Genomic DNA, 16,685 nt, shown 5'->3' with positions numbered 1-16,685 from the left:
CCTAAAAAATTATGCCTAAAGGAATAGTCCACCCAAAAATGATAATTTGCTGAAAACTGACTCACCCTCAGGCCACCTAAAATGAGTGTTTCATCAGAAGAACAGATTGGGAATTTTAGCATTTCATCACTTGCTGACCAGGATCCTTTGCAGTGAATGGGTGCCGTCAGAATGAGTCCAAACAGCTGATAGAAGCATCACAATAATCCACAAGTCATCCACATGCGTTTAGTCCATCAGTGAAGGGTACAAAAAAAAACACTTTAAAGTTGTCCAAATGAAGTTCTTATCAATGAACATTACTAATCAAATTAAGTTTTAATATGTTTACAGTAGGAAATGTACAAAATATCTTCATGGAACATGATCCTTACTTAATATCCTGATGATTTTTGGCATAAAAGAAAAATCAATAATTTTGACCCATTCAATGCATTTTTGGCTATTGCTACAAATATAACCCAGCGACTTAAGACTGCTTTTGTGCTCCAGGGTCACATATATTTGTGCTGATTTTAAGCAAAATCATGAATATTTCAGGGGTTTTCCCAAAGTTTAGAAAAGACTTGACAATTTCATTGTCTTGTCACTTATGAGTAAAATGTATTTCAGTAGCAAAGATTTGCTTGCGTCCTCACACACAAAGAAAATGTTACATTTCATTTTTCATGTACTTTTTTTTTTTTTTTGTATGTTGTATGCATTACTGTTCAAAGGTTTGGGGTTGATAGGTTTTTTCAGTGCCAAGGCTGCATTTATTTGATCAAAAATACAGTAAAAAATTATAATTACAATTATAAATAATTTATTACAATTAATATTGTGGTGATGATAATGATAATAATTATTATTATTACAATTACAGTTATTCCTTTAATTCTTCAGAAATCATTCAAAATTTCAGAAATCTGCTCAAGAAACATGTCTTATTATTAATATTGAAAACAGTTGTGCTGCTTGATTTTTTTTCTAAAAAAAACAACAACAACAACATTGTAACAACATAAAAGTCTGCCATTTTTAATTAATTTAATAAAAACATATAAAATAAAAAAAAAAACTACTGAAGTTTTGAATGGTTGTGTAAATCATTCTTCCTCATTTGATGATGATGATGATGATGATGATGATGATTTATATTGCTTACATTAAACATTTTCAAACTAATTTCCAAAAATGGCTGTTTGATTTAAATTATACTTTCTCTGTTTGGAATGATCGCATTTAATCAAATTGCAAAAATACTGAAATGTTATCAAAAGTCTTAATATATAAATATATATTTTACATCATCCTTCAATTATAGTAACAAGTGTGTAGAATCAAGTACATTGTTGTATGTCTGTGAAGGAGGATCTCTCATATTAGCTTTCATGTGAACTGTGTTCTGTATGTGTGATGTGAGATCTGCTGTTAGTGTGAGTGTCAGCTGCAGGTCTAGCAGTAAAAATAGCCTGATCTCCTCCATCTCCACGGGAGGCTTCCACTGCTACGAACATCACGGCATATGCCATCCGGGGTTCCCATATGGCCCAGTGTAATCATGACACATATCCAGCAAACCCTAGTCTTGGTCTTTGGACATTCTGAACACTCTTAAGATCGTGACATGATGGTGGTGTGTTGTATTTCTGATATATCCTAAAAAATTATGCCTAAAGGAATAGTCCACCCAAAAATGATAATTTGCTGAAAACTGACTCACCCTCAGGCCACCTAAAATGAGTTTGTTTCATCAGAAGAACAGATTGGGAATTTTAGCATTTCATCACTTGCTGACCAGGATCCTTTGCAGTGAATGGGTGCCGTCAGAATGAGAGTCCAAACAGCTGATAGAAGCATCACAATAATCCACAAGTCATCCACATGAGTTTAGTCCATCAGTGAATGTCTTGTGAAGTGAATAGCTGTGTGTTTGTAAAAAAAAACAAAAAAAACATACACATCATTTAGGCATTTTAACTTCAAACCATTGCTTCTGGACAAAATATGAACCCATAATCCATAATAACGCTTCCTCCAGTGAAAATTCCCTGTAGTCCTCTAACATAAAATCCAAATATTTGTTTAGAGCTGTTTTGGACTGTTTTCACTTGTAAATAAATGGTGCTTGATCTATGCTTTGAACTTTTTCACAGGAGAAAGCAATGTTAGAGGACTTGTGTTTTAGCTGGAAGGAATGGTTTAAAGTAAAAAAATGCTTTTAATGATGGATTTGTTTACTACAAAACACACAACTTTCCACTTTACAAGATGTTAATTGATGGACTGGAGTGGTGTGGATTACTTGTGGATTATTGTGATGTTTTTTTATCAGCTGTTTGGACTCTCATTCTGACGGCACCCATTCACTGCAGAGGATCCATTGGTGAGCAAGTCATGTAATGCTAAATTTCTACAAATCTGTTTCAATGAAGAAACAAACTCCTCTACATCTCGGATGGTCTGAAGTTGAGCATATTTTAAGCAAATTTTAATTTTTGGGTCAACTATTCCTTTGTCAAAACCATCTTACAAATCTGTTTGCAATATTAAATTATTTGGTGTATTTCTTCAGGACAATCCTGATGTTACAATGAAACATTTAGCCTAGAACCTAAAAATGTATGTGGTTATAATTGTTTGACATTTCAATATAGACATTTATAGACTGATCGATGACTGTTCACACTTGAGTCATTTATTCAACTTCAATAATGACTATATTTTCCCCCATGGTTATAACAGGGCTGTCAGTCAATTAAAAATGTTAATCTAATTACATGATGTGGCGATTCGTTAATTAAATTTGGCTGTGAAAATACCCACAAAAAGATAATTTAAAGCCATTATTGTGTAAAATGAGAATAGTATCAAGTAGACATTACAAAAAGTAGCTTTAGAATGAAATATTTGATTTGATTCAACATTTCAATTTATTACACATGAACGTTTAGGCTACAACGGCCTAACATAAACTATGGAACATACAAGAAGATAATTTGAGAAACATCTAAAAACCAACCAAAACAGGTTGGTTACCAACAGTCTTCAAAATAGCCTTCTGTAGGAGTAGATACAAGCATCTCACACATTACTGATTAATAGACACAAATCACAGAGCACCGACACACTCATACATACATGGTTTTAAGGTATGTTCCCCTTTAAGAAAGAGTTGTTGTTGATGCGTAGTTCTGCTGCAGTTTAAATAAACGTGACCTCTGAGTTTCAGTTGCGATCCTGCCTCCGTGTATCTTTGCTAGCACTAAAGCTACAGTACATTGGTGACCCCGACGCAGAACAAATTCTTTATTTGTGATGTTGACGAATGCTGTATCTCTGAAGCTGCGAGAGTTTCAGGAGCAACAAGAGGCTCAGTTCATATAACGGGACATCACCGTGAACGTCGCAGCACTTGGCAGCTCCACAGCCACGCGAGTGATCAGCATACTGGAAAATCCTCCCGCTCGGGATAAATATTCTACACTGAAGGCATATTTGTTAAAGACATACAGTTTATCAGAGACTGAAAGAGCACCTCGTTTACTTTCCCTGCCCGGCCTCGGAGATTCATGTCCGTCAGAGTTAATAGATCACATGATAGCACTCCTTGGTGAGCATAAGCCATGTTTTCTGTTTAAAGGATTAGTTCACTTCCAGAATAAAAAAATCCTGATAATTTACTCACCCCCATGTCATCCAAGATGTTCATACCTTTATTTCGTCAGTCGCAAAGATGTTAAGGTTTTTGAGGAAATCATTCCCAAATTTTTCTCCATATAATGGACTTCAATTATGGCCAACGAGCCGAAGGTCCAAATTACAGATTCAATAGAGCTTCGAAGGGCTCTACACGATCCCAGCCGAGGAATAGGGATCTTATCTAGCGACATGATCGGTCATGTTCTAAAAAAAAAAAAAAAATGTATATACTTTTTAAACACGAATGCTCATCTTGCATTAGCTAGACTTCACGCATTACATAATCACGTTAGAAAAGCCACGCATGACGTAGGCGGAAACACCGACCCAGTGTTTACGAAGCGAACGTGCAAAGAGAGTCAGATACCCTTTATAAAAAAAAGTAAAACAACGATGTCGGAAGATTTTGAAGTTGGAGGAGAAAATTAAATGGAGTTTTTTGCCCTACCCTACCTTTTTGAACTGAAGTACACAGACGAAGTGCTAACCGCGCATGACCTTTCCAACGTGATTACGTAATGCATGAATTTGCGGATGCACATCGCGGAGCTAGTGCAAGATGTGCATTTGTGGTTAAAGTATATACATTTTTATTCTTTTTAGAAAATGGAAAAAAAAAAACTTATATATATATATATTAGGACTGTCAACGTTAATGCATGCGATTAATTTTACTATCTTTAACGCGTTAAAATAATTTACTGCAATTAATGCAAAATTACTGAAGCACAATTTCTATTCTAACCTTTTAACCCAATTTTGCTTCTCTGCTTGCGATTAGATCATTTTAAGCTGCTAAACTCCTGGAAAATTTTCAGTTCAATGATCCAGTAAGCGAATGCATTCAAACAATCAGTCCAAAACAGAGCTAATATAAAGGAAACCAGGCTGATTACATCAGAGATTGCAGAGAGAACAGAGACTCGCTTTGCATTTTCAGTGAATTATTCATTCCAGTGTGTTTCGCTTTAAAACACAAGCACTATCATATTCTGTGATTGTCTCTGAAGAGAGCGAGCCCTCACACGTCGAGCTGTGTGAAGTACAGACTGAACGGATTGTCAACACATCCCACCGCTGTATGGCCAGATGAGACGCAAACTACGGTTTCTCGACTGGATAACCAGTCTCGCTAGTAAAGTTTTGATGGATGAAGACTGCAATCAAGGTAAAGACGATTGCGGTGGCGTACAGGAGTCATACAGCATGCGTGAGTCCGTTATAATAATGCGTGTATGAGTGCTCTTGACGCACTGATCACACATTGTATTTATGCACAGGCACAGACATTTCCATACATTCACGTTGTTTCCCACACACATTCACGATAATGTTTTAATTTGTCATGTTTGTTGCTGTGTTTAGTTATACTGAATGGATCCGTGTACTGTAGTAGATATATGCAGTGAGCAGGCGGTTGGTTTAGGGTTTTTTTGGCGTCCCGTTTGGTATCGCAACTAGACTTATCTAAAATATTTTTAAAAAAGCTCTTTGCTGTTGCACTGTACACATACTATAAGATTCTGATTTTTTTTTTTTTATAGCTTATATGGGCTCCTTATATCATTTGGTTCTTTGCTGTCCTTTTGGAGTTTCTAAGTGTCCTTTTTTGGAAAGACATCTAAATTTATCTTGAAAAAAGCTTGCAGAAAATTATAGATTTTTGAGAATCACCCTTCAATCTTTTGGTTTACTTTGCTGGATAAAGCAAATGATGACAAAAGAAACATTTGAAACAAGATAAATGGTCTATGCTTAATTTCATGAAGTGTGCGATTAATCACAGAAAAAGGGAGTGATTGATTAGATTCAAATTTTTAATCTATTGACAGCCCTAATATATATATATATATATTATAGCGCCTATGAGACAAAAACTCATAAATAACTTGAATTTTAGGGGCACATAACTGCATTTATGGACTACATCACGCAGAGTCTCATGTTTGTCAACAGTTTGAAATGTGAGATGACGTACAGGTCTGGAAATTAGAGTTTCCAAAACCAATTCATTAAATGAACACTTTAATTTTTTTATAGTACAAATGCCCCAAACTAAGTAATTGATTGTAGCTTGTAACTCTACGATCCAGACAATTTCTGGTTTTAGTATTAATGAAATCTCTGTGACATTTATGCTTTGACCTGAGAATAATCCCGAACAATTAATGGTGTTTGTCAGTGAAATACTCACCCCCTCACAACCCAAATACAGGGTCATCACAGCTGCGGCCTGATGCTACAATTAAAGAAGATGAGCTATTCCTGCATAATGATGTTTGTCAGACAGGCAGAGGATGTGTCTTTGTTAAAGTGTAGTCTCCAGTCATGTACAGCCCTCGGTGTAGCAGTGCTTGCTTTAATTGGGTTCATAGAGAATGAATCTGACTATGATTTAACTGGGAAATAACATGAAGACTTAAATACATGTGGCTAGAAATACACTTCCTTTTTTAAGGACATGTCATCAGGTGACACTGAGGCAGAATTCTAATTAATCCAAAACATAAGAGTTGGTCTCAAAGGAATATTCTGGGTTCTCTTCAATTTAATGTCTATGAGCATCAGTGGCATGCGGTCGATTATCATGTCAAGTCACATTTATTTATGCTTCATGCAACATGGATTGTTTCAAAGCAACTTTACAGTAATACACAGGAAAATAAGAGTGTTAATGTTGTAGAATTCATTAAAAAAACAAATTCAATTTCAGCTGGAAAGCAGCTCTACAAATAACAATAGTGTTCTTATTCAGTTTAGTTCTAGTGGTTCTAGTCTAGTCTAGTTCTAGTTTAGTTATAGTTTAATTAAATGTTCTAGATATGACGTAAAATGTCCCAGGCCTGGTCCTCTCTCTCCTTTCACTGTCCCTTCACGTACATGGGCCAAAAAAAGCACTCTACAGTTACTCTAAACTCTAAACTTAACTTATAATATATTTTCATTCATTTGCAATTAACATGAAATTAATATTACACACAGTTTGCACTTAAGTATATTATTTCAAAGTATGTTATTTCCATAAGTAGTATTTTTTTTTTTAAAGGTATAAAAAGTGTGCTTGTTTTTCACAGGAGAACTTAAAGGTAAAGTGTGTCATTTCACCTGCTTCAAACAGGTTTCCAGAACACTGTCTGCCAAATGTACAGCCCCACCCCAAGCTCATACTGTTGGTCGAATCAGTTTTGACGGTCACGTTTTAGTTAGGGGACCAATGTTCACTACTAACTAACTGACAGTACTAACTGCTAACTATTAAGTACGACTTTTACGTCAATAAACTCCTACTAATTTGCTGCTTATTAATAGTTAGTAAGGTAGTTAAGTTTAGGTAAGGGATCTAAAATATGGTCATGCAGCATTAATATGTGCTTTTATAAGTACTAATAAACAGCCAATATGCTAGTAATATGCATGCTAATAAGCAACTGGTTAATGAGAACTGGTCCTTAAAGTGTTACCAGTTTGACATATCGGGTTGACAGATATTTTGAAAGTGCCACAGAGACAAAGTGTTTACACTTTTCAGGGGAATCAACCCGCAGATGGCTTACTTATAGCTGTCTCTACAAATTAAGCTGGAAGAGGAGAAGATACTGAAAATCGACTCATCGTCTCCACAGAGACTTAATGAGCAGACAGAAACATGCTGCGCCAACTGGGGAAGCTGCAGAAAGACACCCAGAGCTCCATTTCCTGTTGCGATGCACCTTTTGTTTGTAATATCATCCTGGAAACTGCTAGACATCAGCATATGGAGCAGATGGATTATTATTTTTTTTAATTCTCACCCTTAGCTGCTGTAGAGCCCACCCGAGGACGCCAGATAGCTGATCTGAGCCCAGATCTCAGGACACATTGTCTCTCAGTACAGTCAGCGTTTGACCCTACAGGCTGGCCAATCCCTCCGTCCCACTGCACGTGTCTGCTTTACTCTGTTCCTGGATCTGTCGGCCCGTAGACGCAGGAGTGATGGGCTGCGTGCTGTGTGCTGCTGTTCTATGTTTAGAAGCACTTTCAAAGGCCCTCCTGCTGGTTTAGACGGTCACAAAAATAGATCCACACCACAGCATTATTGTTTCTCTACTCCCAGGCCAATTTGAGGTAGAGCTGTTTGCTTATGCTGGCATATTCTCCTGTGAAAGAGCATAAAAGTTGTCAAACAAACAATGTAAAGCTAATTAAAGCAACCTGCTATGGGGATAATAAATGGAGGGATGGTCAATGAAACCTAGGGCATTTCGATTTGGAAGGTTTTCTTTGCTTAAAACAAACTCTGGTGCGATTGCTCTGTTAGTATGGTTAATTTGAATAAGTGTCAGCGCTGCCACCTGAACCTTGGTGCACACCAAACAAGCAGCCTTTTAAAGGGGTCCCATTATGCCCATTTTTACAAGATGTAAAATAAGTCTCTGATGTCCACAGAGTGTGTATGTGAAGTTTTAGCTCAAAATATACCCCACAGATAAATTTTTATAGCTTGTTGAAATTGCCACTTTTAGGGTATGAGCCAAAATGTGCCGTTTTTGTGTTTGTCCCTTTAAATGCAAATGAGCTGGTGCTCCCGCCTCCCTTTTCAGAAGAGGGCGGAGCTTCAAGAGCTCATGCTTCAAGAGCTCATGCTCTGGCAAAACAGGACAATATTACACAATCTGACTGTACTGTGCAGTAAATGTGCGACTGACGGTGTTCGAAAAAATTTAGCTACATTCCTGTAGCTCAAACAGTATAACACTATCAGCTGTCTGTTGGACAGTACAGCAAATTTGCGTGACCATCTGAAACATAATGTGAAATTTTCGTCCTCATACGAAATTCCAGATTGTGCAGATTCCTATTGACTCGATTATGACTGAAAGTTTTCCAGAGAATGGTAAATGTGACTGCCCCTTAAGTCACTTTGGCATTAAAGCATCTGTCATATGTGTAAATGTAAATTCAGTCAAGTTAGATATAAAACCATTATTTTATTTAGTTAATTTGGACAGGATCTCACTGAACATAGGACATAAATACAGTTTCTGCTCTGAACAAACTGGAGGTCTTGAACTGAAATCTTTGAAATCAGACTTTGATATCTTGACAAATCTGAGCACAGTTTGAGACTAGGAGAAACTACTGGTATATAAAACAACTGGTATATAAACAGAGTATTCTCTGTTTATTTTTCCCCTGTTGAGTTAAGTTTTACTGGTCTAAAGCAGGTCCATGACCTAGACCAGCACTATAAATCAACACAAATCCAGTCCAGACCAATAGTGGAATTTTAAATTGGTCTAAGTTAGTAGACCCACAATGTTCAATAAACGTTATATGCTTCTGGACTAAGGATCGTAGGACAGATAAAAGAGTGTCAGACATCAGTTGAGGTTGAGTCCTATTATTAGTCGAGGTGTTTGCTGGGACACGGGTATGTGTACGTGGATGGACCTCCTGGCATGACAGTGTGACGCCACCATTAAAAACCTCTAGCTCTGAGTGTGAGCAGTGTCACTGGGCCAATTAGCCTGTCACACAGACAAGCACATACCCACACACTGACTGACAGCTGCCACAACTGTGCCTTTGACATTCACAAAAAGACTCAAAGAGAATGAGAGAAACAGGGAGAGCATGCAAGAAACTGGTGGACAACTGAAGGTCACTGTGATTTATGGCTGGCGAAATTAGATCAATTTCCCCTCTGAAAGCTGCGGGTCACTGTTGTAAAGATACTTTGTTTACTCTATTAATTTTGGCATAGCATAGCCGTTTCAGATGACAGAAACGAACATCAGTGACTGCCCATTTTTATCAGCAGCCTCTATATTTCCCATTCATTGATCCATAGGCATTTCAGAACATTATTCAGTAATGTTCTAAGCCTGAGCCAAACCTGCTTGCTGTGAAATGAATCGCATTACATCAGTTGATACAAAGAAAAATGGTATTTGGAAATCAGATCAAATGATAAATGTAAACGAGAGTATACTGAATGTCCTTTCCTTTGTGAAACAGAAGTACACTTTAGCATACTTAGAAAAAGAGTACTTATTGCAGAAATAATGTACATTAAAAGAATATACGCAAGTGCAAACTGATGCAAATTAAATATGGACTAAAATGTACTGAGAAAATATGTACTGTACAGTGGTTAACCACTTCATGCCCAAAAGGTTGCCGACCCCTGATCTAAACCTATCCCTAGTCTTGGTCAATCAACTGTTCTTTCTAACTTTCTCACTCTGATTAAAAGTGAACAGCGTGTAGGTGTGTAGAGCTACTGAAATCATCCTGTCTCCTCCCAGCAGCTTAGATCTGCCAGTGTCTGTGTCGGCAATGTGTCTGCCTGGCTTTAATTAGGATAGAGTGTTCCCAGCTGAAGCTCTCACCTGCTCAATACCCGCCATCAGCTCATGCTCCATCAGAAGACCCTGTCCCTTCCTCTCAGCATGGGCCAGAGTCTGTTTCTCTCATTTCAGGCAGAAGCTGTTATCAGTTGTGTGATTCCTGAAGCTTTTATTGCAGGAATTGACTGAAACTCAAGAGGTCAGTTCCCGGAGTACACAATGAATAATATTGGGAATGTTGCTGTCTCTTAAGTGGAAGTCAAGATATGCTTGATCTCGGCCTGGCTAAGGATAAGAGCCACAGCTCACAATGTGATAGCTAATTGGAGAATAAATGTAAATTCAAAATATTTAGGACAGAGTCATAACCACCATATTCAGATCAATGGCAAATCAATGAACGATTGTTCAGCTTTTGTTTTGAATCTCCCAATCTTGAATATTTGGTCACAGTGAGTTGATTAAAATCTGTAGGCCTATATTCAATGCATTATGAGGGTATTTATTCAACCTTCCTTATAAAAAACACAATTGTATAATTAGTGTTCTAATCAATTACCACATTTATATTGCATTTTTGCACTTACCTCTTCATGTTATGATGCATTATAATGTATTATACTTTAGTGTAAGCACTATTACCATGAATGTATTCATATTTTTTATGTAATTGTTTCATAGTTGTTCGTAAATATATATGAAAAAGTATAACAACTTAAATGATATATTTAAGGCATTGTGAATGCCTTTATAATGCATTATACTTGCTTTATAGAAAATATCACAAATGGCATTAATGCATTTATTTGACATTTTAATTAGGGTGAGTTAGATTTATTTATTTATATTTTAATTTTTTTACGTAATATGTTTATTCAGCAAGGACACTTTTTTTTTTTATCAAAAGTGACAGTAAAGACCTTTATAATGTTACAAAAGATTCCAATTTCAAATGAATGTTGTTGCTTTTTTTTTTTTTACTTTCTATTCATCAAAAAATCATGAAAAAAAGTATGGTTGTCACAAAAATATTAAGCAGCACAACTGTTTTCAACATAAATAATAATATAAAATATTTATTGAGCAGCAAATCAGCATATTAGAGCGATTTATGGGCGATCATGTGACTGAAGAAATGGCTGCTGAAAATCCAGCTTTGCATCACAGGAATAAAATACTTTTTAATATATGCTGTATTTAATTAAAAACAGTTATTTAATATTTCAATATTTTATCTAAACAATATTACATATTTAAATCATATTTAATAATATTTCACAATATTATTGTTTTACTGTATTTTTAATCAAATAATTGCAGCCTTGATGAGCATCTCTAGCTGAGGGAGCAAACACCAAGCTCTCAACGAGAGGGGCTCGACCTACGGCACGATCGTTAGAAATCAGAAGGGTAAGCGTACTGCAAGCTAGCCAGTTGCTCTGGGAAAACCAAGAACTCAACTGTCACGTGGGAGGAGAACTCCGAATTCAGAAAGGAGTTCCGTGCTCACTTCATAATAACCCTCAATGGTGAGGGGAGCGATGCTTCCAAAGTATGTCGACAGAGACACACTGGCTGAGCGGGTATACCAGACAGGGCAGCCTGAAAGCATAAGCCCAGCCCGGACGTCTAGGAAATTCTGCAGTGCCGTGCTGGGGGCCTGGTGGTCAGGAAGGCTCCCGCAGAAGCCTGTGACCTGGCCGCATGATCCAGGAAGCATGAAGCCGAAACCAGGCTATCAGGAAGCCGAAACTAGGCTATCATACCGGCTGGACATCATATCGAAGAGTGAAGTAAACACTGCAAGTCGAACACCCAGTTTCTGAATCCAACAGAGGGGGTGCTCACTGAGGACCTACCCTAGAAAAAGGACAGAAACACACAGGTCCCGGAAAACACTGCAAAGAAAGCTCGCAGGTGGATTATACACACAAACACCAGCACATTAAATACACACACATATATATATATATATATATATTTAGAAATGGATCGTACCTGCACCAGAGCCCCGTCCGAAGAAGCCTCTAGTCCGAACCATCAGTAAGGTGGTCACTATGAAGCCATAGAACCAACCAAAACAAACAACGGAGTGCCTAATAAAACCCTCTTTTGTGCGGAACTACTTCCTTCCGCCATGGATTCAAAGCTCAAGTTGACAGTTAAACATACGTCACTTTTAGAATTCGTATCAAGGGCATGTGCTGCTTCAGTTAGGTTATTAGTGAGAAATAATGAGGTTATAAGAGAGAAACAATGCGGCAAGACGAGCATCCAAATGAGAGAGAGAGAGAGACCGCGAAGCTAGACGTTTCTTCTTATATTAACTAACGTATTCTACGATTAGCTCAGTAAATAATAAAAAAAAAAAACATCGACCCGGCTAGAACAAGCGGAGTGATACAAAATTTTGAAAGGGCGTTCCTGTAGCGATACCAGTACAATATCTCACGGTTCTCAACCAATCAGATTTGAGAACCAGAACGAACTTGTGTGTGTGTGTGTGTGTGTGTTGAATTTGTAATTACAGGGGCAAACATAGCTAGAAATAAAATGATATTTTAAGCTCTCACTGTGCATAATCAACACACAAATCTCACTCCACATAACATCCTTCTGTTTACTGCATACTGAGTGTACTTAGGTCATTAAAACACTCTTTTATGCTACAGTGTGCCAACAATATTTTACTGTTACTGCCAATGTAGCCTCTTCAAAACATGCTGCTGAAAATGACTTGTAATTTATATATTTATAGTTTAGCTGTGGGCCCATATAATGCTCTCTGGCCATTCTCCTGTGGCTATCTGTCTTCAAACCCTGATCCTATAGAAGCATGAAAGACAGAAATGGAGCCATTTTCTCTCTAAAGATAGATTTGTGTAAGTGTTCTACCATTCCATGCTTCATTAAAGCTGATGTCGCTGCTGTTCTGCTCAAATATGAAGGCTTTGGCCCTTCATAGCTTGTTAAGTGTGTGCTGGAGTGGATCGGTATTGAGCTGGGGTCAACATGTCTGCTTTGGGCCCTGGACTGGAGTCATGAAACACTCAGGCCTGAAATACTGAGGATTATGATTACACACTCCCGCTTTTGACCTGTTGTTTTGTGAAAGATACCTCAAGATACTTAATTAATTTTTTTTTTTTTTTAATTCAGCAAATGAGCCTGTCTTTAATTCAGATTAATTATGCCTTGGCACATCTGAGGAGATCTGTGCCAAAACCGTCCCTGTTTGTATATTATATATCAGAGGACTGTTTAAATCAGTTCAGTCAAACTCACACTACTCATATATTGAACCTGCTGAAAGCAGAAACACAGCTTGCAGCTCTAGAGTTGGCAGCCCAGCCTCCCCAGTGGCTCTTTACTATTAGTAGAAAGTTAGTCCTTTGTCTTTATTGACACAGAATAAGCTGTTCAGATCTGAGAATTAAGCAATAAGGTACAAGCTATACAGGCTCAGAATTTCTCTCTGTTCCAAAACCTATGAGCTGCCTTGCTGTGTACTGTCTAACAGAGGCAGCTACTAAAGCATCTTAATTGAAAAGATAATACTGTAGCTGCGTCTGAAATCACAAATCGCCAGTAGGTACTATATTTGATTTGAAACTTACTTGTGACTGTTGAAAAATAATGTTGTAGTATAAATATCACTAGTAGGTACTATATTTAGTACTGATAATACAGGGTACTACATGGTTTTATACTGTTTTTTTTGTTTGTTTTTTTCATCGGGCCGTGAAGAAATATAGAGCTGAGTATCATCAGCATAACCGTGAAAGCTAACACCATGTTTCTTGATGATATCTCCCAAGGGTAACATGTAAAGTGTGAAAAGCAACAATCGTAGTACTGAGCCTTGAGGTACTCCATACTGTATTTGTGACCGATATGATATCTCGTCATTTACTGCTACGAATTGATGACGGTAAGATAAGTAAGATTTGAACCATGACAATGCAATTCCAATTATGCCAACCTAATTTTGTAGTCTACTCAAAAAGATGTTGCGGTTGATAGTGTCAAACGCAGCGCTAAGATCCAGTAGCACTAATAGAGAAATACAACCACGATCGGATGATAAGAGCAGGTCATTTGTGACCGTTAAAAAATTGTTCTATATCGTATGAATATGGGTAATATGAAATAAAATTCTGACGTACTAGATTATATACAGTATTCTATAGTAATTGTACAAAACTGATATATTTTGTATATGCAGCATAACTATTTTTATTGTAAATGGGAGAAAAATAAGTACTTCATGCATTTCAACAAATTAAAGGCAGAGTAAGTGTTGAAAAATCACATACCCTGCCTTTAACTGTCAGCTAAGGCCACTACATCCATTGTGTCCATCATTTTTTTGTTTTCCAGTATTTATTAATATATTTTAGAAGAGCATATTGATCCTTTTATAAAAAATAAAAAAATGTATTTAAAAAAACCTATGTAAATGCAACATCAAAACACTTTTTTCCAAGCAACCATATACACAGAAAACATATATATTATTGTACAAATATATATATATATATATATATATATATATATATTGAAACTCCTTATCCCAGGTATATTTTTCTTGCTTCCTGAGAGTTTTGATATTTCCATCCTCTCTCTTTTTTCCACAGTGTTTGCCCATCCCAGGTCATGGATTTGTGCTGGACAAGTATAAATGTCACTGCAAAAGCGGCTTTTATCATCAAAGCAGAGTTGCAGTGAATGGCTTTAAAAGTAAGTTGTATGTTAAAATGTTATTGATCAATGTATGTGTATTGTTTTTGAAGAAAACATGCCATTTCAGGCAATCTTCAATACATTTCATATAGCAGTTTTTTATAGTATAGTAAGTACACAGATTTAAAGAGTTCATGAACTGCCTTTTTTATTGTTTTGTATTGTATTTTGGATCTTCATTAAAAATAAACTCCATCCGGTCTTTCCTAATGTTGGGATCAGAAGGAAGGCAATGCAAAGACTGTTTTTCTACAACTTGGCACTGCACAGCATCTTGTTGTCTTTGGAGCCATCATTATCATTTGGTTTCTGTGTAGACCTTGCCTCTCTCGTTATTTACTAAACGAGCGAATCGGTGGGCGGGGCTAAACAGGCAGTGATTTAGAAGCAGGCGTTGATCTTCTTATGTGGAGGTCATAAAGTGGCACATTCCACAACCTGTCGTTTTGGCAGATTAGCTTCAATATAAGCTGTTTTTAGACTAATGAGAAAGTTTTGAGTTCTGGAACTTACAGGATGTTTTTTATTACAATGACCTCTTATATCTCAAAAGATCAAGGGAATTTTGATTTCTCAGGTCATGACTCATGCCATGCTCACAATATGGACAGAACAAGATATTAACTTACAACATTTATGCTACATGTTTATACGATTAGGCTGCCACCATATTCTCATGAAAATGTTATTGATATCCTGTCTGTCCATGTTTATCCATCTATAAGTCTACACATATCTGTCAAATACTGGGGGTACAAAAGTCTACTTATAAAAACAAAATATTTTGCATTTTTGTAATGTAATACACTGTTTTACTACAAATGATATTATCACCATAACAGTTTGTCTTAAAAGTTAATATGAATTTCCAAATGCTTTAGCGGATGTGTCTCTTTTGCTTTTAATGGCTTCTTTATTCATAATTGTCCTTTGTTTAAATGATTCAAAACTTTCTGTTTGCTTTCAGGTTTAAATTAGATTTTAAATTCCAGATTTTCAGTGAACCCGCTGTGCAGTTAGATGCAATATCTTACATAAATATCTTATTCACCCTTTCAGACATGCACAATTTTTTATTTGAGCACTAAGCATACACTAAGCATCAGTTGCCTCTTATTGGAGCACTACAATACCACACCCCTTATGTTTAATTGATAAGTTATTTGCTCATAAACTGTCACTTAAGGGTTTTCCCACAATGAGCACTCCAAAAACTTGTATGCACAAAAAAAAAAAAAGAAAAAGAAGAGAGAGAGAGAGAGAGACATGGAATCAACAGTAGTATGCTGGCAGAATCTGGCCCTCAGCAGGGACCCCAGCACAGCTGACACCCACAGGGCCCTCCTTCACACCTCTCTGAACACAACATTGTCTAATTCTAGCTTGTTTTACTTTTTAATATGTCATACTGCCATCTTTAAAACTCATACTTTATATGCAGTGATTAATTTATTTTCCATTGTTTGTTTTGCTTTAAGCTGCAGTGTGAGGCTGATACTATGATGTAAGAAATCTGGCTATGTGAGACTATTCATACAGTTTTGCTATGAATTTGTAGTTGTGGTGAAAGTCAGAACGTTTCATCTGCTTTTAGAACAGATTGTAAAGCCTTATTCCTTCCATACTGTGCAGAGAGAGGTAGAGAGGCAGACAGACATGTGGACATCTCCACAGGTCCTCCATCTGTGATAGATCCTCTCTGGATCTCCTCCAGTGCAGAAGTTGGAAGTCTTCTGTGTGTTTCTTTTTTATCTGCTCTACTGAGCCATCATCCTCTCAGCTTTCTGAATAATGTTGAGGTCTTATGTCTGGCCTTCATTATCCTGCTTTTTTCGTCAATCGTGGCCTAATGGTTAGATAGTCTGACTTGCAACCCGAAGGTTGGGGGTTCGAGTCTCAGGTCCGGCAGGAATTGTCGGTGGGGGGAGT

The 16,685-nt window shown here is 36.9% G+C and overlaps 1 protein-coding gene across 1 annotated transcript in view; it reads left to right on the top strand.

The window, feature by feature from the left end:
- Window positions 1-16,685, top strand: part of LOC107675282 (probable G-protein coupled receptor 158) — a 93,514-nt gene that overhangs the window by 15,625 nt on the left and 61,204 nt on the right. Inside the window, exon 2 of the mRNA XM_016469581.1 lies at window positions 14,651-14,753. Within this exon, the coding sequence (XP_016325067.1) occupies window positions 14,651-14,753 (103 nt within the window). The remainder of the gene's footprint in view (window positions 1-14,650; window positions 14,754-16,685) is intronic.

The sequence above is a fragment of the Sinocyclocheilus anshuiensis genome, unplaced genomic scaffold (assembly GCF_001515605.1).
Source record: "Sinocyclocheilus anshuiensis isolate Anshui unplaced genomic scaffold, SAMN03320099.WGS_v1.1 scaffold1090, whole genome shotgun sequence".
Classification (NCBI taxonomy): Eukaryota; Metazoa; Chordata; class Actinopteri; order Cypriniformes; family Cyprinidae; genus Sinocyclocheilus; species Sinocyclocheilus anshuiensis.
This window is presented reverse-complemented; position numbering and strand designations above follow the sequence as displayed.